This window comes from Vidua chalybeata, chromosome 23 (genome assembly GCF_026979565.1).
Source record: "Vidua chalybeata isolate OUT-0048 chromosome 23, bVidCha1 merged haplotype, whole genome shotgun sequence".
Classification (NCBI taxonomy): domain Eukaryota; kingdom Metazoa; phylum Chordata; class Aves; order Passeriformes; family Viduidae; genus Vidua; species Vidua chalybeata.
In genome coordinates this window covers 6,821,974-6,847,412 of record NC_071552.1, presented here as the reverse complement: position 1 = coordinate 6,847,412, position 25,439 = coordinate 6,821,974, and the positions used below count along the sequence as shown (strand labels likewise).

At 47.0% G+C, this 25,439-nt stretch overlaps 1 protein-coding gene across 5 annotated transcripts in view; it reads left to right on the top strand.

Moving 5' to 3' along the window:
* The window catches only part of ARHGAP32 (Rho GTPase activating protein 32), a 209,953-nt gene that overhangs the window by 117,820 nt on the left and 66,694 nt on the right, over positions 1-25,439 (top strand). For 4 of the 5 annotated variants that reach the window (XM_053963433.1, XM_053963431.1, XM_053963432.1 and 1 more), the window contains 4 exons: positions 15,283-15,420; positions 17,403-17,495; positions 18,955-19,077; positions 21,147-21,224. In XM_053963433.1, coding sequence (XP_053819408.1) covers positions 15,283-15,420; positions 17,403-17,495; positions 18,955-19,077; positions 21,147-21,224 — 432 coding nt within the window. Of the gene's footprint in view, positions 1-15,282; positions 15,421-17,402; positions 17,496-18,954; positions 19,078-21,146; positions 21,225-25,353; positions 25,377-25,439 lie in introns of those variants that run through there. The other variant, XM_053963437.1, reaches the window with a different exon arrangement.

The window sequence follows — 25,439 nt, the reverse complement described above, 5'->3', positions numbered from 1 at the left end:
CCCTCCCCCTTCCCCTCCCCCTCCCCCTCCCCCTTCCCCTCCCCTCCCCTCCCCTCCCCTCCCCTCCCCTCCCCTCCCCTCCCCTCCCCTCCCCTCCCCTCCCCTCCCCTCCCCTCCCCTCCCCTCCCCTTCCCCTTCCCCTTCCCCTTCCCCCTCCCCTCCCCTCCCCTCCCCTTCCCCCTCCCCTCCCCTTCCCCTTCCCCTTCCCCTTCCCCTTCTCCTTCCCCTTCCCCCCCCCTCCCCCTCCCCCTCCCCCTCCCCCTCCCCTCCCCTCCCCTCACCTCCTCTCCCCTCCCCTCACCTTCCCCCTCCCCTCCCCCCTCCTCTCCCCTCCCCTCCCTTCCCCTCCCCTCCCTTCCCCTCCAATGGAAACCCTGGGATTTGGCCTCATCCATTAAAGGATGGATGTAGAACCAGCTGCCTTCGTCTCCATTTTTTCATTTTTTTTCTTTTTTTTTAAACTTTCTTTTCTTTCCCTTTCCCCCTTTCCCTTTGCCTTTTCTCTCTCCTTTTTCTCTTTACCTTTTCCCCCTTTTCCTCTTTCCCCTTTTCTTCTTTCCCCCTTTCCCTTTTTCTTCATACCTTTTCTTCTTTTCCCTTTTTCTCTCTTATCTTTTCCCCCTTTTCCTCTTTCCTCTCCTCTTCTTTGCCCCTTTCCCCTCTTTCCCTTTTATCTGTTTCCTTTTTCCTTACTTTTCCTGTATTTTCCCTTACTTTTCCTGTATTTTTCCTCCTTTTTTCTCTTTTTTTCCTATTTTTCTTCTATTTTAAACTACTCCCCCTGGCTAGCTGGAGCTTCCCCCTTCCCCAGGATCACTCTCTCCCCATTACTCCATGTCCCTGTCTCTCAGATCCATAGAAAGCTGAGACATTTGTGACATTTGGATCCAATGACCAGGAAGGCATGGCAGGAACTGAGCAGCTGAGCATCATTTCTGCCATGGAGATACTTCAGGCCTGCCACCCCACGGTCTCTCCCATGTCCAGGGAGAAATTCCATTCCATCACACGTTGGACACCAGCAGTGGCTGTGTGGATTTTGCTCCACAGGAGAATGGAATGGGAGGTGTGAAATGTGCAATGGGGACAGATTTTGGCAGGGTGTCTCTGGATCAGGCCAAAAATATTGAAGGAGGGAGGAAAAAAGCCTGAAAACCAAATGTGGCTTTCCTCACCCTTTGGATGTGCTTCCAGCACTGGTGTTCAGGCACTGCAGCAGCCTGAGCTATGTCCTGGATTGCTCAGATGGACATGGCGAATTCTGCTAGGGAGGCTGAATCCACAGAAATGTAAAAGCTCTCAATTGCTGTGATTTGTTGCAGAAGCAGATAGCAAAGAGTGAAGGAGTTGCCAACTTTCTCTTCCAGACTTAGAGAAATCAGTCAACGGTGGGTTTGGGGGTCAGTGCTGGGCCTTGCCCAGTCCGGGCTGTGCAGACCCCCCTGTGCTGTGGCCCTCAAATGGAATTTACTGTGCCATTCCCTCTGGAGCAGGCAGCAAAGCAAAGCTTTGGAGCAGCAGATATTTCAAACATCCAGCTCAGCCTTAGCTGGGTTTGGCAGGACACAGCTACTTACACTGAGGGAATTCTATCCCACTGCTTCCCAGCTGTAAGTATCATTTTAGTGGTGTAAAGAGAATTAGTGCTTGATGCCTGTTTTGCAAAACCTTCCCAGATAAGGTTTGAAAAAGCATTATTTGGGAGGTGTATTTGTGCTGCAAGTCAGCTTGTGAAATCCAGGCTTTGTGCAAGGTTCAGAGGAGGGGTTAAGTCTCTGCTCAGCTTTTCTTCTACTTAAAAACCTAAAAAAAATTAATCCAGTTTATTAGCTCTTAAGAAGAAGTGGGATTATATAGAGAGCTATTTCAGAAAAAAGGAGAGATAGGATTCTTCTTTTGATTCCTTTGGACAAATCTAAATGTGAAAACTAGGAAATGACAAAGGGAGGGAATTAAATTCCATTGGGAAGAGACAATGATGGGAGGGTTTGGTTTGGGTTTTTTTTTTCAGCAATTCAGGTGGATTTTCCTTTTTTTTTTTTTCCAAGTAAGGTTGCACTGAACTTGTATTTCTAGAAGATGGATTTCAGGACTTCTGTGAAAAAAAGTGATATTATTAAAATAAATGGGCCAAGTCCTGGAAGGGTGGTGTGAGGACTGTACCTGTGAACCCTCTGAACCTAGAGACAGTAATTGGGAATCCCTGTGGTTCCTGAAGGAGCACAGGGGATGGCTGAGACCCCTGAGGAATTCATGCTGTACCTGCTGCTGTGAAAGTCCTTGGACAGTGTTTGCAATCCTTGGGAGTTTCCACAGGGATAAACAAAGAATTTACACGGTCTGAATCACATTTGAAAGGGGTTACTCAGAGTGTGGAGAATAAATCAGCACAAGTCAGAGCTTGCAAAAAGGCTGGAATGGACTGATCCAGTCAGCTTGTAAGGAAGGCTGGAAATGTGCCTTTTGGATGTTTTGGGGTTTGAGTAATATTTTTACTCAAATATTACAACAAAAGAATGCCCAGTCTCAGCTTTTGTTCTGAAAAATGAAACTTGCAATTGCTGTTTACAGTGTGAAATTTGTGGTGTTTGAACACCTCAAGCATCATTTTTGGTGACATTTGGAGTGGCAGGGAGAGAACGAGGACTGTCTGTGGAGATGTTCATGTTCTAAGGGGGGGGCTGTAACCTCTAGCCTTTCCTGAGGCTTTGGCTTCTCATGTCCGTGCTCACAGGTGGATTGCTGGGACAGGAGTGACAGGCACTGCTCAGCAGGGATGTCAGACTGCACAAGCACGAGCCAGGCAGACACAGTCTCAGGGGTCAGACACAGGCTGACTGCTGCGATGCCAGCCCAGCCACAGCACCTTTCCTGCTCCTCCTTTCCAGGGGATAATGGCAGCAAAGGAAGCCTTTTTCTGTTCCAGCACTGGTACATTTCTAAGGCTGTTCCCAGAGCAGGAATTCTTGTGGTCCAAGCAGGGTTTTTCTCCATTTTCTTGCTCCCATTTTCAGGCTGGCAGGAGCTGAGCCATTCCTGTGGCACAGGATGCCCAGTGCTGTACCCTGTTCCTGTTCTTCCTTCCAACAGGGGCTGTGTTTGCTCTGGTGGATGGAATCAGGTCCCTGGTGCACCAGAAGAAGACATTGCCCCAAACCTCAGCCACTTGTCCCAGCTCTGCCCTGCAGGAGATTCGAGCTGGGCACCTTGTGCTTGGAGAGCAGGATTTGCCAAGCTCTGAAGGCATCCCTGTTCCACATTTCCTGTGCAGGAAGGAATGTTCAAGGGCACAGGGGAGGCCAGGAAAAGCAGGCTTCAGGGAGGAAGAGCAGGCAGGACTCCCCATCCCGAGTGGTTTGTGGGGAACAGAGAGTGGGAGATGCTTCCTGCAGGGGCCATGTCTGAGTCAGAGGAGCAACATCTCAGGTGTGGTTTGCTGCTTCTGGCTGCCTGGGATAGTCCAGGCTGGAACCACAGATTGCTTGCAGGAGGATTTTTGAGTCAAACATTCAAAATATGGTTGGGTTCTTTGTCTTCTTTATTAATAGTTTCTGATTGAAACTCAAACACCTGGAGAACAGGAACTGAGTAAGTGCTACTTTGCTCCTGTGAAAAGCTCTTAAAACTGAAGGACAGATTCCAACTCACAGATATTCTTCTGTGTGCTTTATATACGTATAGAAACAGAGAAGGGAAAGCTTTCATGTCTTTGTTAAAGGGATGTATCTCTGTGGAGCATCCAGGTGGATCCTACCCAGTACAGAGTCTGTTTTCAGAATGTGTGTTAACATCCTTCTCCATATTTATGTAAGATTTTCTGCCTTCATTTAGGATTTTACTCAACAAAACAAAAGCAGTTAACTGGTGCTTTTATTAAACAGTAAATTTTCCCATGATGCAGCCTCCTGTCCCTGCCTGTGTGTCCTCACCCCTTGGTCAGGGCCAGGCTGTGTATACTCAGGGCTCAGACAAGCTGCTCTGCTTTCAGATGCATTAAAATTCTGGTCACCATCATGACCTTTCCCCTGCCTTGCTTTCTGTTCTTCCTTTCTGCCTCTTGGCACACTTACCTGAAGATGATTGGGGAAATGAGACTTCCACTGACAGGTTGTCCATGAGTTTGGTGCCTCACGTGTGCAGGTGTTTGGAGATGGAATCATGGAATGTTTGAGTTGGAAAAGAACTTAAAGCCCATCCAGTTCCAGCCCCTGCCCTGGACAGGGACACGTTCCACTAGACCAGGTTGTTCCAAGCCCCATCCTGGGATGGGGCAGCCACAGCTTCTCTGGGTAACAAATCCTGGGTATTTTGTAAATCCACAAAACCTCTTCAAAACTTGCCCACGGGCCTTTCTGGCTTGGATATTTCTACCTCATCCTTCCAGATGTTCACACATGTTGAAACCTCTGTCCTAAGCTTTTCTTGGGTGTTGAGGGCTGTTTCACATTAGGCAAAAGAAAGCAGCAGAATTCCTTGTTTCCACCCTGCTAATCCATCACTCCACATGCTGTGCTCCGGTGGATCTGAGGTCACGCACTCTGTGCCTCCTGCTCCCAGCAGCAGTAAATAAAAGCAAAGTGACAGTGGTAATGAGAATTAATCAAGAATGACTGAAGCTGGCAGGCAACCTGCAGGGTGCTGCTGGGCTGTGCTCAGACCTCAGGAGATCCCAAAGCCGAGGTGGAGGGGCTGTGAAACACCTGGCTCTGTTCCAGGCTTTGGGGAAGTAAGCTGCCATCTATAAGGGTTCAGTTACATATGAACTGCTTAATGAACATCTATTACTCTGTAGCTGGGATGATAACACTGAAGGATAGATTCATTTACTAATTGGGATAGTAGTTATTAAGGACAAGGGTTTTAATGGCTGGTGTTCAGAGATTTCCTGCAAAATTGGGTAGGGCAGCACTCCCATCCAGCAGGATTAACACTGGGGTCTGCTGTGTCCTGTTCTAAAAGCAGATTCACCACACCCTTTGCTCAGCCTGAGCAAAAGTCAGTGATCCTTAATTCTCACACAGAGTCATGGAGTCCTTGAGATTGGAAAAGCCCTCCCAGACCATCGAGTCCGCCCTGTGACTGATCCCTACCTTGTCACCAGCCCAGAGCACTGAGTGCCACATCCAGGCCTTCCTTAGACACGCCAGGAACCTCCCTGGGCAGCCCCTTGCAGTGCCTGACCACCTTTCTCAGGAAGAAATTCCTCCTGGTGTCCAACCTGACCCTCCCCTGGCACAGCTTGAGGCTGTTTCCCCTTGTCCTGTTTGGACATGTCACAATGGCAGTGCCAGTTTTGAGGCAAAAGGGATTTTTGTCCCCTCCAGGAGCACACTGCACTGTCCCAGCTGCACCCGTGTGTCCTGGGGCTCTGGGGTTCCCTGATGGGGATTCTGATGGGGCTGCTCCTTGAGCCCCAGCCAGGGCAAATTCACTGCTCTGCTGTGGAGATCCATCCATTGCTCACGAGACATGAAAAATTGCTGTCACCCTTAAACTTTGGTCTTTAATTGCGCCATTCGTGGCTCTCTTCAATTTTTTTTTCCTCTCTTTAATTATTTAAATGTGTATTGTGACAGAAATGGGGTGAGCTCTTTGTTTTCTTAACTCTGGATGCATGAGATGCAAAACCAGGGTTGTAGCTGTGTGTGGATTTGTTGATTCCTGTGTGTGGAATGGAATAATTTATTTATCATATATTTATGACATTGCAGAAATAAAAACTGTTGTGGAGCTGTTGGTGCTAAAGCACATTTTTTCAGCAGGTGCAAATATAGGTGCACTTCAAGCTGTCCTCTCAGCATGCCAGGGACAGAGGCTTTCTGTGCTCAAACTCCAATGGGGAAATGCTCAGGAATTTATTTGAGAGTCGGGAAGGAGGGGGTCTGGAAATAACCTCCTCAAAACAAGAGCCTCCCAGTTCATCAGAGCTGCATGAAGCTGAGCTGCTGGGCAGTTCTTGGTCAGAGGGAATGTAAGTGATACAGAACTGCTTCAGATGGTTTTCCCTGATGGAAACCCCCCAGCTGAAGGGAAGGGCCAGGCCTTGCTCTAGGGAAGGATGATGAGTGAGAGGAAGATCATTTGTCAGGATAAAGTGCAATATCACATCGAGGTGCTGTCCTGAAGGGTTTCTGTGAGCAGCAGAGGCTCTCACAATTCCACAGTCGTTTGTTGATGTCGTGTCCTTTGCCTTCAGACAGAAAACAAAGCCAGAATTAGAGATCTCTGCTTGTGCCCAGACTGTGCTCTGGGCTCTGGCAGTGAGGGTCACTGCAGAAAGCCATGGGACTGTGATGGATCTTGGCAGGGCTCCTGACCCTCATGTGGTGCTTTGGAGGCAAGGCTGGGCCTGGCCACAAATTGAAGGGGACACTTGGGCTGTTCTGATGAGACACCAAGTTGTCCCCACAACTGAGCAGTGCAGATGATTTGCAGAGGAGCCCTTTGCCTACAATTCACTTGTTTTACAACTTTTCCAAGAGCAGGGCTTGGTTCAAGTCCAGAATGGGAGGAGGATTGTGGGGGTATTCTTTCCTGCCTTGATGTTTATTCCTTATGGGGAGGTTTCCATGCACACATTTTCAATACCTGTTTACCTGGGGAAGGTGACAGGCTGTTGGGACAAATCATCTAAAACTGTTTCATCCAGTCCCATCCTCTGCAAGGCTGCAAAGCTGCTCTGGTCACCAGGTGATGCTGGGTGTAAGAGGCTGAGGAAGCAGCAGCAGACAGCCCAGGTGAGCATTTGGGATGCTCAGCCTCAGGGGAGGTGATGTTCACAGACCCTGGAACAGCATCTGCACTTCCAAGTAACAGATTCACTGATATAAATGCAGAGCAGGCAGGTCAGGAAAGGATGGTTTCAGAAAGGCTCTGTCAAGGCACAGAAACCACATCATAATAAACAGTGTGTGTGTAAAGGCAGAATCACTGACTTATGGAGTCATTTAGCATGGCAAGTACCTCCAAAGTCATGGAGTTTAACCTTCGCCACAGCGCTGCCAAGCCACCACCAATCCCTGTCCCCAAGTGCCACATCAACACAGTTTTTTTTAGCTTTTCCAGGGACTGTGACTCCACCCACCACTGCTCTGGGCAGCCTCTGCAAGGGCTTGGCAACCTTTTCCATTAAAAAAATTCAACTTAATATCCAACCTAGCCCTCCTTAGGACAGCTTGTCCTAAAGATACTTCAGTGGTAAATCAAAGATGCATCATCTTCCCTGTTTGTAGCAAATATTTGCTGGCACAGAGCCAGGTGGCAAAATACACAATCACAACAGTTTCTGAAGTTATCTCCTACCAGTTACACTGAGTGCAGATGGATTATTAAACTGATATTCTGAAGATAACTTGGAACTGAGCTGTCTGGGTAATAAGAGGGCTGAGAGTGCCACTGCTGCACTCAGTAAATAGAGGTGCTTTGCCCAACTGCATGTTACATGAAAAATAAGTTTTGTTTAGAGGAGTCAGTTACATAATTCTCAGGGGGAACCCAGTTTGAGCTTGTTCCTTAAATTATGGGGGGCTTTCCCAGAGTTACAGAGCAGATTTAGGCCCCAAGTTTGTTAAAATGCAGAGAGCAGGTGTTCGTTGTCACCCTGAAGATGTGCCACAGGCTGGGGGATGGAGGCATCAGAAATCAACAGACTGTATTTTGTAAGACTGTAGAGCAGGTTTGTCACCAAGGGCTCAAGTTTTGACAGATCAGGACTTTCTCTTTTCTAAGTGGTGCATTTTTAACTCATCTGTGGGTTTAAAACCATGCCTTTATTTCAAACATTGTGGTTTACATTTTGAAAAGCCCCCATCAGGGATATTAGATATTGAAGGTGGTCTTTCTTAAATATTTCATCTCCTGGGTCTTGGCACCACTTTTCACTATTTCTTCATAAAGAGTGATGGCTGCAGCTGCCAGAAAAGCAGCAGATTTTCCATTTTTACTCCAGCCTTGTTCACAAAACCTCCCCATAACTGCTTCTGTTTCTTGTGCTTTCTAAATAATGTTTCACCTTTCCAACCTCTGTCCTTGAGGCTTGATCAGCTGCATCTCTAACACCCCTGCTTGCAGATCTTTTGCCTGGAAATACTCATGTTTTTTATCTCTAACCTTGCCTAGAGGCATTTCTTACCCTGTTAGTGATATTTTCCAAGCACTGGTAGTGTTGCTTCATTTTGAGGTGTCAGTGTCACATACAGTAGGGTTTTGTTCTTTCTGTGCTCCTGAGTGCCTGTTGTTTGTAAATGATGTGATGGATGTCTGGCCTGTGACATAGCAGCCCTAACGGGGTCATGGGGGGTGTTCAAATAGTTTTTTGGGTTTGGACCTACAAAAAAATGTCTTTTCTCGCTGGTAGTTTGTATTTACAAAAACATGCTTCTGTGCTCTGATCAAATATATATATATATATATATATATATATATATATATACATATACACAAGTCAGCTGTTTGCTGCTATGATCTGCCTGAGAAATGAGATTTAAGAAAATTGAGATCTGTGTCTGCCAAAGCTGCTGATGCTGTAGGTGAGCTCGGGCAAGGAATTCGGGAAGTTTTTGGAAATAGGAAAATGGGGGAATGGCTTCCCACTGCCAGAGGGCAGGGTTAGATGGGATATTGGGAAGGAATTGTTCCCTGGGAGGGTGGGCAGCCCTGGCACAGGGTGCCCAGAGCAGCTGTGGCTGCCCCTGGATCCCTGGCAGTGCCCAAGGCCAGGCTGGATGAAGCTTGGAGCACCTGGGATAGTGGAAGGTGTCCCTGCCCATGGATGGGGTTTAAGGTTCCTCCCACCCCAAGCCATCCTGGGATTCTGTGATTTTCTTTTCTTTTGTTTTAACAACCTCAGGCAAGTAATTTTAAAGGTTTTTTGTTTGTTTTGCTCTGAAGGCCAGTCATGGCTGCTGGCTTTGATGGAGCTTTCCCCTGTGGCTGAGTGCAGAGCAGTTTGTGGCACATCTGGGCTGTGGGGTAAGGAGGGAGCTGTGTTTAATGCCTGCAAGGTCCATACAGTCATTTGTAGCTGTACATACACCCCCTCACTGCCCTGCTACCTGGAGGATGGTGGAATTTCAGCTCCCTTCCCTGAGCTCTGCTCTGGGGCTCTGAAGGGTTTAGTTTGTTACTCCAAGCTCTCATGTCACGATTGTAATTTTCTGAAGTGCAGAAAAGCAGCCCCCACACCATGCCCGCCCTCCCCTCACCCCTGACCTGCTGCTCCATGGTGGAATTTTGGTAAAGGGATGATGGATAGGAAGTGTTTAAATTACAGCGTGGCAGGAGAGCAGGGATGTCACTCACATGTCGAGGGCTGTAAATCCTGGGTCGTGTTCAAGGTTTGTCAGGCTGCCATTCAGAAATGGGCTGGTTCTGGGAGGAAAAATGGCTCTTAGGGTTTCAGGCACTCTGTTTCTGTTGGGTTGTCTTGCTGGGCTCTTACTCCTCTGTACCTGTACAGAACCACTCAGCCCCAAAGCCTGAGCCAAGCATTTATTTACTCCTGGCAAAGCTGTTCCTCTGAGGGACACAGGAACTACTGGGGCTCATGGCTGGTGTCCCCTTCTCCCCCAGAGAACCACACACACCTGAGGGGTGATTTCCCAAACAGTGAGGATAGACAGGATGACACTGCTGTCCCTCAGACCCAGCCCTGTGTCCCCACGTGTGCTCTGGGGGCTCCTATCTGTAATTGGAATCCAGCAGCACAACAAAGTCTAATTTTTAGGAGAGAAAAGCTGCAGTGGTTTCCATTAAAATATCTTTTTTTCCTAGTGACTGCAATTAATTGATAATAAACTGATAATTAATGTTGAGAGATTAATTTATGCTGTGGAATAAGGCTAATAAGGGTCCAGCACATAAATATACCAAATTTTCTCCTCTGCCTTGTGCTCTGTCCATTTGTATTTTCCCTTCATCTTGTGCTTGTTCCTCCCTTGTGTCCATGTGCTGTGACTCCAGGGTGAGTGCTGAAGTTTTAGTATTTCATTCAGAAATAAAGTACTTTTATGTTGCCTTAGTGAAAACTCCCTTTAAGTTTTAAAGATTTATAATTTCCTTCAAGTTAGAATAATGCACCAGAAGTTGTGGAGTCTCTTTGGTAAACAGATGTAGACGTAGATAAAGCGACTTAAGGCACCAGCTAAAAACACTTCCTGGGTGAACTCCCTGGGATGGAGTTTATCCATCTTGCTTTCTGTTTTGACTAAATCTCTAAACCATTTTCTGCTGTGACTTGAAACAGGAAAGGGCTGAAGGGTCAGGCTGGAATAACATACAGAGCCTGAGCCCCAGACAGCTGTAAGAGTCACCCATGGCAGAGTTAACCTGCCCTGCTGGATGCTGCTGCTTTTCCTGCCATTTAATCTGTGGTGTTTTCTTACTTAGGGGTCAAACTGAAGTGACTTTTGCCTTATACTTTCATCTCATTTTCTGCTCTTGCTCTCCATGTGGGCTGCAAGGTTCAGGAGAGCATCCATGTGTTCTCTCTGAGGAAATAAGCATTTGAACCAGAAGAGAAAGGTCTATCCCTGTCTTAAAATAAATAAATCCTAAGTGCTGTAGTGCAAACCCAGCCAGACTGTGGGACAGGAAGGCTGTGTGTGCTGGAGCTCAGTGGCAGCCTGGCTGGCTTGGAGAGGGATTGATGGACAGGGTGGCATTGTGCCTGCTGACATGGAGACAGATCCAACTGGAAACGGGAGCTTTTCCTACATAGCAAGAAGATCTATAAATCTTTAATACAAAATTCTAGCATGTAAGTTTTGTGAATGGAGGGTACCACAAATCTTGGCAGCAGCTGGACCTCTCTTGCAGGCTAGGTGCTTCTAGGTGTTGCTCAGGGCACAGCAGGAAGAGTTTTCTGCCAGATGCTGAGTTAAACCCATGTACAAACATTCCAGTATGGAACTGGCCTGGACTTAGGGAAGGCCCAGCTAGAAACAAGCACAATTCCTGTACTGATAATTGAAGAGTTTAAGAGTTTAAGGGACAATGGAACAAAGTGGGCTTTGACTGGGGGAATGAAAATGCAGGGAATGGTTTAAAATTGCTTCCTCTCAGATTTGCAGGGGGTAATATCTGTCTGTTGGTAATGAAGCCATCACTGAGCTGCAGGAATCAGGATAGGCTTGGGAAGAATGGCAGTGGGAGTGACACTGCTGCTCAAGTGCCACAGGACTGAGCTGAGCTTAAGGGAGTAGGAAACTACTCCAGGCTGTGGCTGCTCATCGTCCTCCGCAGGCCATTTGATCAGCAGAGCTAAAAATATTCCTTGTGGAGCTGGGCTCTGGATCCCTGTCCCTCCCCATCTCCTCCCGTGCCAAGTGAAGCCCGGGAGCGTCTCTGATCTGTGATCTTGCAGTGCTGGTGCCACTGATGGAGGGTTCAGATCTCTGGCTCACTGGAAATTAAGTCATCAGTTCAGCAGTCTCTAATCATTTAGTCTGACAATTCAGATAATAGTCAGACAGTTTCTTTAGTCTGACATTTCTCCTTGCTTTGATAATCGTAAAAAAATCAGCAGCTCTGTGCAGAGGCTGAAATCTCACCAGGCTCTCATTGTACATTTAATCCTACCCAGCAGAGTGAGGGAGGACAGATCAGGATGGGAAAAGAGTAGGGATGAGACCAGATTTTCCATTCTGTGAGAAATTCCAGATTCTTCATGATGCTTTTCATTGTGAATGTTTCTGTAAAAAGCAATTTCAAAAAATATATTGATTTTTTTTTTCAAGAGGAACTTGTTTTTAAGTCACTGGTCAATTTTTCCTTTTAAAGATCCTGAAACTATTTAATGGCATTATTGAAATCCTCACTTGTTATTTGATTTTTTTTATTTTAAAGAACTTTGTCACAGCCAGGTTTGTAGTTGAAGGTCTGAATCACTTCAGACCTTCACTTTGTGCTTAACTTCACCTCTTATGTCCCACTGAAGTGAATCTAAGTGGATTTAAGCTTGTGCTTCTGTAAATCAGGACCACTAATAATTAAGGAAATGAAAAGTAATTATTGTATTAGAAAATTAGAGGCTGATCAAAAATTTATTTGAGCAACAGTTTATGAAAATCATTAAAAACATGAAGAAGACATTTTTGCCATATGGATGTTGAGTACCTGAAGCACCAGAAATGTTGAGCTTTGCTATAAAACACAGTTGACAACACAAGACCAACGTAACGGGCACTTACTTGTGTCTAATCTTTTATTAACTCTCTAAATTAAAAAATAATCCTTTTGCCAAACCTTTCTGGCACTTGAGAATTTGCAGGAAAGGGGAGCAAGATGTACAATTTTTATATTGGTAAATTATATTATATGGTTTCCGGTTATATTGGAAGGTTATATTGGGAGTCTGGCTGGGAGAATCCAGACTTTGCTTTCCTGAGGTTTGTGCTGGAGATCTAAGGGGAAGCACTAAATACTGTCCAGTTCCTTCCTCCATTGCTGCAGTGATTCCTTCCTGTAAAGTTAATTGCACCCAATGTAAATGTGGCTTAAAAATTCATCACTCAGGCTCCAAATCTGAAAAAAACTTTGCTTAATACTACTTGAATGCAGTATTCAAAAAGCATGGGAGCTTTTTGAAATTAGTTATGGCAGGCTTAAAATTTTAGAATATTGGTAGACACCTCTTAGACACCTCTTTAGGGTGTTGGAATAACATTCTGCTGGGTGGAAATGTGTGTTACTGCTCCTGAAGTGCTGCTCTGTGCCAGCACAGCCTGTGCACGGCCACTCTTGAGTGAGACAGGAATTGGCAGCCCCATTCCCAGAAAGTGGAGGCAGATACTGAGCTCTTCTGAGAGAAGTGACAGAACCTGAGGAACAGCTGGAGCTGGGCCGGGGAGGTTTAGGTTGGATTTAGGGAAAGGTTCTTCCCCCAGAGGGTGCTGGCACTGCCCAGGCTCCCCAGGGAATGGGCACGGCCCCGAGGCTGCCAGAGCTCCAGGAGCCTTTGGACAGCGCTGCCAGGGATGCCCAGGGTGGGGCTGTTGGGGGGTCTGTGCGGGGCCAGGACTTGGAATGATGATCCTTTTGGGTCCAACTCAGGATATTCCACGATTCCATGAAGTAAATGATTATCCTTTTGCACAAGAGCCTGTTGTCCACAATCCTAGGCTGAGTGACCTAGGAATGGTGATGAGGTTCTGGCCTCCAGGCACCTACAGCATCCCTCTCCAGGAGCCTGGGCTGCTGGCAGGGACAGCTCAGGGCTGGCTCAGGGATAGCTCAGGGATGGTTCAGGGATAGCTCAGGGATGGGAGAGCTCAGGGAGAGCTCTGCTGGTTGCTTAGCAGCTGCGAGCTGCAGTTTGGAGGTGCAGGAACCGAGGATCCTGGTTCCCTGCCCACGCTCCGGCTCTGCTGCCTGCCCTTGCTCCAGGAGCCTCCTGTGGGGCCAGAGACACTGCTGCTGGTGTGGGGTAAGCTGTCCCTGCTCATCCATCACCTTTTCCTGCTGCTGTCAGCCCTGTGACCGGGATGGTGTGGGATCCTGCACACCCTGGCACAGCAGGGGCTGACCCAGCTCTGCCTCCCGGCTGCATTTAACTCTTACTGCCCTCATTCATGGCAGCCAGGCTGCAAAGCTACAGACCAGCCTTTAAAATGAAATAGAATGGAATTAGTGGCAGGTATAGGATCGTTTGACAGATCATTTTGTTGTTTGGGTGGTCACGTAGGAATGAAATGCCCGATTTGGTGGCAGAGGCAGATCCAGGATCACAGGGATTTCTGAGGCTGCTGTTCCCTATGTTGGTGACTGAACCTTTGAAGGTCACACTGGCAGCTCAGTGAGAGTGCAGGAATCCCTGAATTGCAAAAGATGGAGAAATGGGGAAGGCTGACAGCTCCCTGAATTAGTCTTGCACTCCTGGTTTTGTTTTTCTCCTACAGACAAAAAGTGAAATGACATAATGTGGAAATCCCAAATCATTTATCCTGTGTAGGTGCCTCTTTGTAGGATTGTGAAATATGGTGATTTCTCATTAACTGAAAGCAGAGTCTATGGACACAGCCACAGTGTGGAGTTGTCTTAAATCATTGGGACAGAATGTAGCTGGATTGGAGGGTTTATATCTGCAATTGCCTCGCAGGCTTTGGATACAATTGTAAAACTGATGCTTAGAACTTTGCTGATAAAGAAATCAGTGTAGAGGAATTATGACTGGGAATTCAGAGTAGGCCATGCCTTTTGTATCCTGGGGAGAGGGCACCTGGCAGAGCCCTGCCAGCCAGGCACAGCAGGTCAGCATTCATAGCTCTGTCCCCTGCTGTGTCCCCCTTACACCACACATCCCCTGCTTTCTGCTCCACTTTCAGGCATCCCTGTGTCACTTCCAGTCCCTGGCACCGCCTCTGAGTGCCCGTGTAACCCAGAGCAATCTTATGCCTTGATTCCTTCCACATCCCTGGAAGTGAGGAAGGCCAGCTTGGATGAGGCTTGGAGTAAACTGGGACAGGGGAAGGTGTCTGTGCCCATGGTGGGGGTGGGACTGGATGTGCTTTAAGCTCCCTTCTGTCCCAAAGCACTCTGGGATTCTGTGATTAATGACTCCTCATAAAGTGCTTTGACCTGTGAACTGCTGCATTAATACAACATTTTTTATTGATCATAATAGGCCATGGAGCATTTAAAAGTTATCTTTAGATATTAAAAGCTTCAAAAAGCAAACTGTTCTGTGCTGCCACAGTCCCTTCCTTGTCCCCTGGAGCAGTCTGTATCTTGTCTATATTTTAATTGGGAAAATGATATGCACTCAGGAATAAATTTGCAGCTAGAGTTGTTCATCATGGATTGTTTTCTTAATTCAGCTGAAGGTTTGCCTGGGGCACCTGGCAGAAATTTTGCAAGCTTCAATCCTGCCTTCAGATCTCTGGGTTTATATGTGTCTATCTGTTTGGAATCTAATTTCACGCTGTTTATACAACCACTTGGTGATTTACATTTGTGCAAGGACACCTCGTGTAGGAAAATGCTACAAAATCCTTGTAAGACAGGTGGAAGTTAAAGCTCTGGATGGGTCTCATGCTGCTGGGCCACATCCAAACTCATGGTTAAATGATTAAAACAGGACCACTAACAGCTGGTTGGAGCAGGAATGGCTGCAGCAAATTCAAACATGAAAATGTTACCTGCAAATTAAACCATGAAAATGTTATTCAGGCACTTTGATCGCTTTCAAATGTTTCAAGGAGAAAGTGCTATTTGTGCTCAGATTTCCCTTTCCTACCCCTCAGGGCTGAGGAGCTGCTGACAGTGTGGCTGTGTTTGTGTGTGCAGGGCAGGAGCTGGATCGTGAAGAGGAGCTATGAGGATTTCCGGGTGCTGGACAAACACCTCCACCTGTGCATCTACGACCGCCGCTTCTCGCAGCTGGCAGAGCTGCCCCGCTCCGATGCCCTGAAGGACAGCCCCGAGGTAAGGGGCCCCTCTGGGGCACCCAGGGCACCACCCAGGCACTGGGATTTGTTCAAGGAATGACCTCCGGGGGAGGTTTGTTGGATATCAGGGACAATTCTATCATGGAAGGGGCTGCCCAGGGCAGTGGTGGTCACCATCCCTGGAAGTGTTCAAAAGTGTGTGGATGTGGCACTTGGGGACATGGTTTAGTGGTGGACTTAGAGGTCTTTTCCAGCCTCAGAAATTCCATTTACTTCTAGTACACAGTGTTATTCTAGTGTTATAGTAATAAGTATACTGATTGCTAGTATATTACTAGTATACCATTACTAGTGTTACTAGTAATATACTAGTATATTGCTATTAATACTTATTTCTAGTGTAGAGTAGTTTTAATGCAGCCTGGGTTACCTTTGAAAATTGGCTACCACAAATAAAGTCAGTGATCTAAAGGGAAATGTCCTGCAAGTTCAGACAACTGAATCTGGAACAGTAATTGTGTGTCAAGAAAGCTGCTGTCCTGTGGTCCCTTGTATGTGAATTTGGTTTTGTCTTTGGGAGCTTTGTCAGTGATGTGGATATTTCCTGGCTTAGTGTTAGCAACTCAGCATTCCCAGGGCATCATGCTGTCTGAGGCTGCTGCACTGCCAGAGGGATCCCATTTGGAGTGCTAGGCTTCCATTTCAAACTGAGTATTCCTGAAGCGTTTTTTAAGAGCATTTTCATTAGTGTGTTATTTAAATGGTCTTTAAAAAGCTCTTTTTTCTCAATGAGGTTTTTTCTTTTCCTCAAAGAGATACTTCTCATTTCTTTGCTTACCCAGAGTATGATGAGCTGAAATTACCTCAGCTTCTTGCTGCTGATAATTGAAGATTTATTCATGTCCAGAAAAATCTCTTGGAAAGCAGCAGGTGAATGTTAGCTGCATGGTTTTGGAGGATGTGGACACTGAAATTAGTACCCCCTGGAATTTTACAGGGTGTTTGCCATGAAATTTAAGGAGCTGATCATGAAGCCCCATCACTCAGCAGAGAGACTGATTTAACACTTGCTTTGGCTTCACACAGGGTATTTCTGAGGAGGATTTAAAGTTTAAATTCAGCAGAAGCAGCAATATTCAGGACAATGAATTCCTGGTTTATTTTTAATTATATTTTAGGCATTCCTATCTCTCACATCCTTACTTGTACCACCGATTTAACTGGACTTTAGAACAAGAGCCTGAAAATCTACATTCTGTCTGCAGGCACAGAGGATGTGAAGATGCTGAACAGCTCTGGTGCTCTGCAGCTGTGGGGTGTCTCATCATGTATTTTTTATCGTGAATTGGCCACGTTGGAACAGATGTTTGAGGAGAACAATGTTTTAAACAGTCCTACAGATTCTAGGCTACAATGCTGCTTTATATCACTGTCACTGTGAGACTCTGGAAAGGCCTCAGTGGCTTCTCTGTAATAAAAACCAGTTTACTGTTACAGAAGGGACATGGCAAAGTGTATTTTTAAAGCCCTCTTCTGATGCTTGAAATGTTACTCTTTGGCCAGGGGGTCACTCTGAGGTGCTGCATTCTCAAGGCTTTGCAGGCGTGTGGAAGTGGCACTCAGGATTTGTTCACTGAGAGGTTCTCAGGTGTGTTTGGTGGCCCTAGGACATGAGTTGTTTGTGTGTGTGTCCACTGTGAGGGTAAAGCTTTAGATTTAGGGTGTCTTGACAAGGGAAGTTACGAAAATCTGCATGAATCTTACAAAATTATAATAATAACATTATTACTTTCACAGAGAGCTGCTTCTTTTCCCTTTCTTTTGGTGAAACCGTTGTAACCCTGTGTGTAGCTTGCTGTCCTTCAAACAACAGAAATGCATTTATTTGCAGAAGGGAACGTATCTCTGTAACTCTTGCCTGTGGCAGTGGGTGATTTCTGGTCTTCCCTAAGCCTGCAGAAGGCTGTCCAAAGGCAGGTGCACTAACAGAACCACTGTGTGTGTGTGTTTGTGTCCCAGCTGGTCACCCAGATGCTGATGGCTTACCTGGCTCGGCTCTCCAACATCGCAGGCAACAAGATCAACTGTGGCCCTGCCCTCACATGGATGGAGGTACAGCACAAACCTGGGGTGTTCCTTGTTTCCTGACCTTGGAAACACAGCAGGCACACAGCTGCTCTTTCCAGACCTATTGATGTCACTGGAATTCTATCCTGAGAGCTTTATTCCCTTGTTAGGAGCACGTAGAAGGTGTAGGACACACAGAATCAGAACCAGTGTTAAGAGTATAGAGTTTTTTTCCTTGTTACCTGGATTTTGTCTCTCAGAAACATATTGTCCTGCTGATATTCACAAACAGAAGAGGTGGCAGTTCCAGTGAGCTGCCTGGGAATGCCAGATTCAGCACTGGATCTCCCAGTGATGGGTTGCAGAAGGCTCACTTACTTCGAAGCTCACTTATTCCTGCTCTCCTTTTTGCCAAGGCAATGCTGCAAGTGTGGCACATTTCTAAAACTCAGCTGTCTCTGTTATGGTGTTTCCCTGCTCTCTTGGGTTTTTAAAATAATTTTTCCCTGTGGCAGCTCCAAACCCACTAAATACTCCGTGCTCCTGTTGGCTTCCCTGCAGACAGAGGCAGCCTTGTGCTTGCAGTGGCACAGTTTGTGTGTTGTGAACTGCAGCTGCAGCTCTGCTTTCAGGTTTAATGGTCTTGTAGCCTTTAAACAATAGCCCTTAGTGGGGATGAGAGCAGGGAGGGCTGGATGAGTGTCCAGCTGTCCCTGCTCAGGCTGCCTGCAGACGTGTGGCTTTCCATCGCTGCACACCAGGAATAGAAACAGCTATTAATAGACTGTTGCAGCTCCTTTTTAAATGGATCTGATAAGGATTGAGTGTGTTTTCTTGCAGTTTTCCCCACTGATATCCTTCTCACCCTGAAATCCTTTGGGATGAGAAAAATCTTGGAAAGTGGCAAAGGGAAGTTGTAGGGAGAAATAAGATGTAGCATTCAGAGCAACACAGCAGGCCTGGAGATCACAGCAAACCCAGTGCAGAATAACCTTTATGACTCACTGAGAATCCTACAGAATTTTACACAGAAATCTGGGAGTTTTGGAAGTATGCTGATAATTACAAGGGAGGGGAGTGCATGTTTTCTTAAAATAATTAAAAGTGTGGGAGAAAGTGGAAAGCGACACTAGTTTTTGGGTTAACAGCATTTTCTCCTTTCCTCAGTGCCTCGAGCATTAATTCCACCTTGTAGAGGATTCTTGTAGCACATCTGTATTGCCATGGAAAACCACCATGCTTTGGTGTTAAAGGGAGGTGCAGACCCTCACTGTGTGTTACTGTTTGCACACAAAGCTGCACCAAGCTAGCCTTTCTCTCCTCAGGGGATGGGCACACCCGACCTTCTGGAACCCCCAGTGAGCTGTTCTGGCTGTGCTCTGCCCTCTCTCCTGGGGCCCGGGGCTGGGCTGTCTCTCTCAATCAGCTTGAAGCCGTTGCACCACTAAAATGCCTCCTCACTTGTCCTCAGCTGCCTCACAGTCCCCTGTGCTCTTTGTTTCAGATTGATAACAAGGGGAATCACCTGCTGGTCCATGAGGAATCATCCATTAATGTCCCTGCTATTGCTGCTGCCCATGTCATTAAGAGATACATTGCTCAAGCAGCAGATGAACTGTCCTTTGAGGTAAATAAAGCACTTGCATTCCTTGTTGTCAGCTCCAAATGAGTGCAATCTGTTTGTCTGGGCCTCTGTGCACATCAGGAATATGTCCAGACACTTCCACAATGTTTTGTGAGATGAAGCTTGGAAGATTGAGTTAAATGTTCGATCTGCAATGACTTGGATATGGGCAGATGTTCAGTCATCTTTAAAATACAGCTTTACTTGGCATTAGTATCTTGCAATGAACCAGCTCCTGCCAGCTCCTCTGGGCTGTCCCTGAGCAAAGCCCCTGTGTTTTCTGTTCAGGGTGACTGTCCCTGTGTGTGTGGACACAAGTTTCATTTCTCCTTGCCCGGGTTACACCGCCTGGGTTTCTCTGAGCAAGTCCCTGTCCATAACCATTTTTAAGAGCTTCTGCTCCCATGAGAAGTAAAGAACAAGACTGGCAAAGGATTGCTGCTTAAAGGGCAGGTGATGAGCTAAAACTGGCCAGAAAATCCAGCACAGGGGCTGCTGTGGAGCAAATCCCTGAATCTCAGGATGGTTTGGCTTGGGAGGGACCCTAAAACCCATCCCATTCCACCCCTTGCCATGGGCAGGGACACCTTCAATTAGCCCAGGCTGCTTCACATCCCATCCAAGGTCTCCAGACCCTGGAAGCTTTTGGTTGTCTGTTTTACCCAAAAAGGATTGGTTGTGCTCTGGTTGCCCTGTGCAATGGTGCTGTTTCTACAAAACATGAGAAGGAAAACAGTGCCCTGAGGAGCTTTGTGATCACATCCTTGGTGTGCAGCACAGGAAGGAAAAATAACAGTGATAGTCTGGTGCTGCCTGGGGTTTGTTCATGTTCAAATGAAGGCAAGGAATAGTATACCCCAAAGAACTCTGTGGTCAGAGGGACATGTGGGCATGGCAGCTCTGAGCTGGACTCCAAGCAGCCCAGCATCCAGGCTGGTTGTCAGCCTATGAGAGCACTGAGATGACACTCCCTGCTTGTAAATCTTGCTCTGTGCAGAAGGGAAACTGTGGCACATGCAGTTTGCAAGGGTGTGCATGAGGCAGCACAGCAGTAGTGACACAGAACACAGGGGGTTTATGATGCTGAGTCCTGTTCCCTAATCCAAATTATCTTTGTGTTTATTATTCTAAATTTCTAGTAGGCAGTTGCACAAGCAGCTGAGTGGGGTTTGCTCCCCAGTTCTGAGAAACATCCTCAGTGACTCTGCTCCTGTGATGGCAGCAGTTTCCTTCATGGACATTTGCTTTGCTCTTGATTCACTATTCCCTGGAGGAAATAATTTCCCCACATCTCAGTCATCCCTGTCTGCAAACTGGGGATGTGTTGTCTTTTCTGTAAAACACTTTGAGATCCACCAGTGTAAAATATCTGGTGATAGTAGGGCATTACTGGCATGAATTTTTGCCCACCTACCTGGAATACCTGCAGTATTTATTTAGGTTCTGCCCCTTCTCATTTTCTGTAATAGAGGCCACACAGAGCTTGATTCAAACCAAGCCAAATTTAGTATTGATTATACAGATTTCCTTTTGAACTATTGCAGAACTACATTTTTATAGGAATGAGCAAAGCTTCAGAAAACCTGTCTGGTGTCCTTTGCCATCTTCCATCCTGTTGCTGTAGCACCACTTCTCCTCTGTTCACTTCGTAACCCTGGGCAGCTCATCTGGAGCAGTTTGGGAGCTGCAAAGGCAGCTCTTCACTCTGCTGTGAGAGGGAGCAAGGAGAAACATCTCAGTGCCTCAGTGCCTACAGACTCGTGGGTAGGGCAGTAAAAATCAGTTCAGCTACTGGAGCAGATTTACCCAAGTGCTTGACACCATCACTGCAGTTTAACCAGAACCCTTCTGTAGCCCTTCCCAGGACCCTGCTGCTCTTCAGGCCCTTTCCTGAGGAACAGCTGTATCCTGTGTGCTGGATAATGCAGGAACTCTTGCACCTCCCAGCTCGGCTTTGCAAAGGCAGATGTGCAGCTGCTCCAGAGTTGTGCAGTTCTTTGCAGTGCTAAGACTGTGGTTTTTGGAACTGTGCTCTCCTCCTGGCTGTGACTGATGCTGTCAACCCTTTGCAGGTGGGGGACATTGTGTCTGTCATCGACATGCCACCAAAGGAGCTGACCTCGTGGTGGAGAGGAAAACACGGGTTCCAGGTAGGTACCAGCACAGCCGTGGCAGTGGGACTGGAATAAAAGCAGGAACCTCTGTGCTGTGTTCCTGGAGCTGCTGTGCCTGGTCAGGGTGGCTCAGGGGACGAGCAGGGTGTCCCTGCCTTGGTGTCAGGGGACTCCCCTTCTCTCTGGGCTGGGGCTGGAGCAGACACAGGGTCTCCACTGGAAGTTTCATTCCTCCCTTACCACGGGAAGGAGGGCTGGCCATGGCCTGTGATGGACAGCTGGCCTGAAGGCAGTGGAAGCTTCTGCTGCGCCCCCTCCAAGGCAGCTGACACTGTTACTCACATCATCCCCTTCCTTCCAGTAGCTAAAACCAGACCAGGCAGAACATAGAGGATTTGGAGAATTCCAGCTGAGGAAACAGTCCTGCTGACTTAGACCAGCCACCCATCTGTGCCTGTGTTCACTGTGTGGTGTCAGTGTTGCTGGTCCCTGTAAACAACACAGCACAGAGATGGAGACTGAATTTTCAAAAGGTCCTAAGCATGCCTGGGGATTAGGTACCAAACCTTGTGTGTTGAAATGGCACTGTCCTTCCAAGGAGTTTTTATTCCTTTGGATTTTGCCATTAGGAAATGTAAAAGCTTTAAAAGTCTCTTTTAACCAAGCAAACCCCAAAGCCACTGGGGGTTGGAAGGCTGACTTGTGCCATCTCACATTTCAGCTGCTTTCAGCCAGGGATTTCCATCTGCAGCTGCTGTCTGTGAGTGGGTAGGATGAGGAGTTTGCTCTGCAGAGGCTCAGGATTGACCAGACACTTGTGTAATTTGGCATGGAAAGTCTTCTCAAGGCTCCTCAGGTTTTCCCTGGCAGCCCTTTCTGTGCCAGACCAGGCTGTGGGCCGGCTGTTGTCAGTGCCCAGCAGTTGGATCTCCCAATCCCAGCTGGATGCAGCTGCGTACTTAACTATGCTAGTGCTGTCTGCTCAGCCAGGGCACATGAGACACAGCTTGTGTTGGTTTTGTGTCAGGTGTGGGAGTTCAGGTAACATCTCCTTTGTAAAGTCAGAGCAGCATGGACATAGACTAGCTGCTCTGGAATTTCATTTGTTTCTAGAGTCAACACACTGGTACTACTTGAACAAACTTCTGCTTCTGAACTGTGTTGTGCCTTTGCTGGACTTCAATTCTAATCTTAAAAGCCTTAAAGCTGAATATGCTGTACTGTCATGGAATCAGAGAATGGCTTGGGCTGGAAGGGACCTCAGACATCAGTTCCAGCCCTCAATCAATTAAATGCTGTAATACTGCTTGGAATGATCAGCCTATGCCCTGATTAACTTCCAAGTGAATCAATAAAGCAAAACAAAGCTACTCTCTGGTTTGTGCCTGAGTGTGGGCACTTTGCACAGGGCTTGGAAGCCCTGTGTGGGATGTAGATCCCACTATTCAGTGTGGCTGACATTGGGGCCATGTCTGGAGAACAGCAGTGCTGATTAAAAGCAGAGAAGCAAGGCAGCCCTTCTGCAGTTTGTCACAGCTTTGTGCCGCTCAGATCACAGTGATCCTGTTGTGTTTTCCCAGCGTAAAAACATGATGATGAGCACACTGCCAGAAAAGGGGGTTTTCTGTGTACCTGCACAGTCTGGCTCCTGACACAACAGATATAAGCAGCTGTGGAAGTACAGCACCATATTCTGGCTTAACAGAAATTAGGGGTGGAATAATCTTGTGTCCTTAATGACAAGCAGGAGTGGTCACAGTGTGAACAGGTGACAGCCATGCACACCTTGGAGATGCAGCTCTGTGTTCCCACAGCTCCAGGAGCCTGGTTTGCTCAAAGTCTTAACCTGTGTGTTGTTTATAGTTCATGAGCTCTAAATGTACAGAAAATGTGTGTTTCCTGATGAAATGAAGTCTTTGGATGATACGAGCAGTAAGAATTTAGAGAAGGGAAATTTATCTCTGGTGTTGCTACACCAGACCTAGAGATGAGTTACAGGCAGAAGTGTCCTTGATGGGTGCTCAGAAAGAGTGTGTAGGTGAAGAATGTTGTTACAGCAAGAGGTGTAGGCACAGATGAAGCTGTGCAGCCTCTAAAGCATTTGTTAGAGGCAAACACTTCTGTTCCTGTTTAGGAACATTGCAATGATAGCAATCTGTTGATCCAGTCATTTGAATTAATAAAATAAATCAACAGAGCCCCTCTTGCCAGATAATTGTGATTCTGGGAGCAGATAAAAGGAGGAGGTCCTGCCACCAAATGTTTGGATGGCTTGTCCTGTTGTTTCTCAGGTTTTTGCTTCATGTGAGGGAGGAGCAGGGTTTTATCAACCAACCACAGCTTCTATTAGAAATCATGTCTCGATAGGAGTAAAGCAAGAACAAGGAAGAAAATTTCTTGTTTGGCTGAGAGGGGAAAAAATTACTTCTTGACTTAAAGAAACTCCCCTGGTTTTGTGCATTTGAAGCAGCTGTGAGTTGTGTGTGCCCAGACAGAAGTGCCTTCACTCCTGCCTGTCCTGCATCCCTTGGTATAATGGGAGGGCTGGGGTGAGGAACTGGAGGCAGCTCTGCAGATGTGAGCCAGAAACTGTCTCTGACAGGCTGCAAGCACCTGCAGCTTGGATTCAGCATGGAAGTCAGTGTTCCTGCCAGCCAGAGCTGTCCTTCAGGGATGACTCACTGGGTTTGTATCCATCACACTTCCCTGGCACAGTGCCTGTTCTCTCTGCATACCTGAGCTCACGACTTCATTGCAACACACCTAATCCTGTGTGAACAAAACAACCCACGAGGCTTCTTAGCATTTGCTCTGCTTAAAGTAAAATGATTTTTAAGACAGTTTTCCTCAAGCCTTTTTCTCTTCCAATGCCTTCAGTGTGAGTCAGTGCTTTCTCTGTAAGATTGTTGCCTAAATTACAGCCACCTCCACATTAGCAGCCTTCAGCCCTCTTTGTTCTGCTCTGCTTTTGCTTCATGCTTTGTCTTTTCAATCAGCTCTGTGTCAGGGAGCTGAGTCACTGGGGACAGGCCCTTGTTTGATGCATGACTGCCTTTGGCTGTCCTGAATTATTCTGGCTTTTGGGAATAGTTTCCTGAGGTGGAGAGCTGCCCCACAGCCTGCATTGCTGGAGAGGTGACAAAACCAGGGTGTGCAGCCAAGGGGGGGACTGGGCTGATTTTAATCATGCTGTAATTGCAGCAGCTTCAGCTGGTTGTGAGACTGCAGGTCCCAGTTCCACAGAAGCCCAGAATGGTTTGGGTTGGGAGGGAGCCTTGGGGATCATCCAGTCCCACCCCTCCCATGGGCAGGGATGCCTTCACTACCCAAGCCCTGGCCAGCCTGGCCTTGGGCACTGCCAGGGATCCAGGGGCAGCCACAGCTGCTCTGGGCACCCTGTGCCAGGGCCTGCCCACCCTCCCAGGGAAGAAGTTATTCCCAAAATCGCATCCATCCCTGCCCTCTGGCAGTGGGAGCCATTCCCTGGGTCCTGTCCCTCCATCCCTTGTCCTCAGTCCCTCTCCAGCTCTCTGGTTTCCCAAAGTGCTGCTGGCACACCAGTCAGGAATGGATAACCAGCAAGTACCATCCCACACATACATTTTCTTTGTGAATAAAAGAAATCAAAATAGTTTTATGGCCCAGGTGTTCAACTCTCTTTAACGGGAGCTCAGGATAAGAGGAGTAATAATCCTGCTCCTGCTGTTAGTAGTGCCCTAAAGTGAAAGAGCATCTCAGGAGGAGCTCCTTTGGGAATGAGGTGAGGGTCTCCTGCTCTCTGTGTAGTCACTTGGCAAAGATTCAGTGAAAATTCTTCTCAGGAAGGCCAAATAGGCCATAAAAAGTTGCAGTTTCCCAGATTTGCTAGACTGTCATCAGATTTAAAAGGAAAAGAGAAAACTTTTTTACTAAAATTGAATTCACACTGTAGATTATGTCAAACCCAAAAAAACAATCCAAATGTCTCAATGTTTCATTTGCCATTTATGTTGCAGGTACTTCCTCATTTGTTTGAATTCCCTCCCCATACTGAAAATTACCATTGTTACTCTGACTTTTCCCTTTAAAGCCTCTTGTGTCCTCCAGTTTTAGCAGCCACTGTCGTAGAAGTGAAAAGATAAAGCTGGAGTAGGTGTTGCAGAACAGTTCTCATGCACCAGCAGCCTGTACCTTCCTGCTCTGCTGAAGGTCTGTAGTGATACATTTAACCTTTAGATGACCTTGCATTTATCTAAATATATACTACCCTGG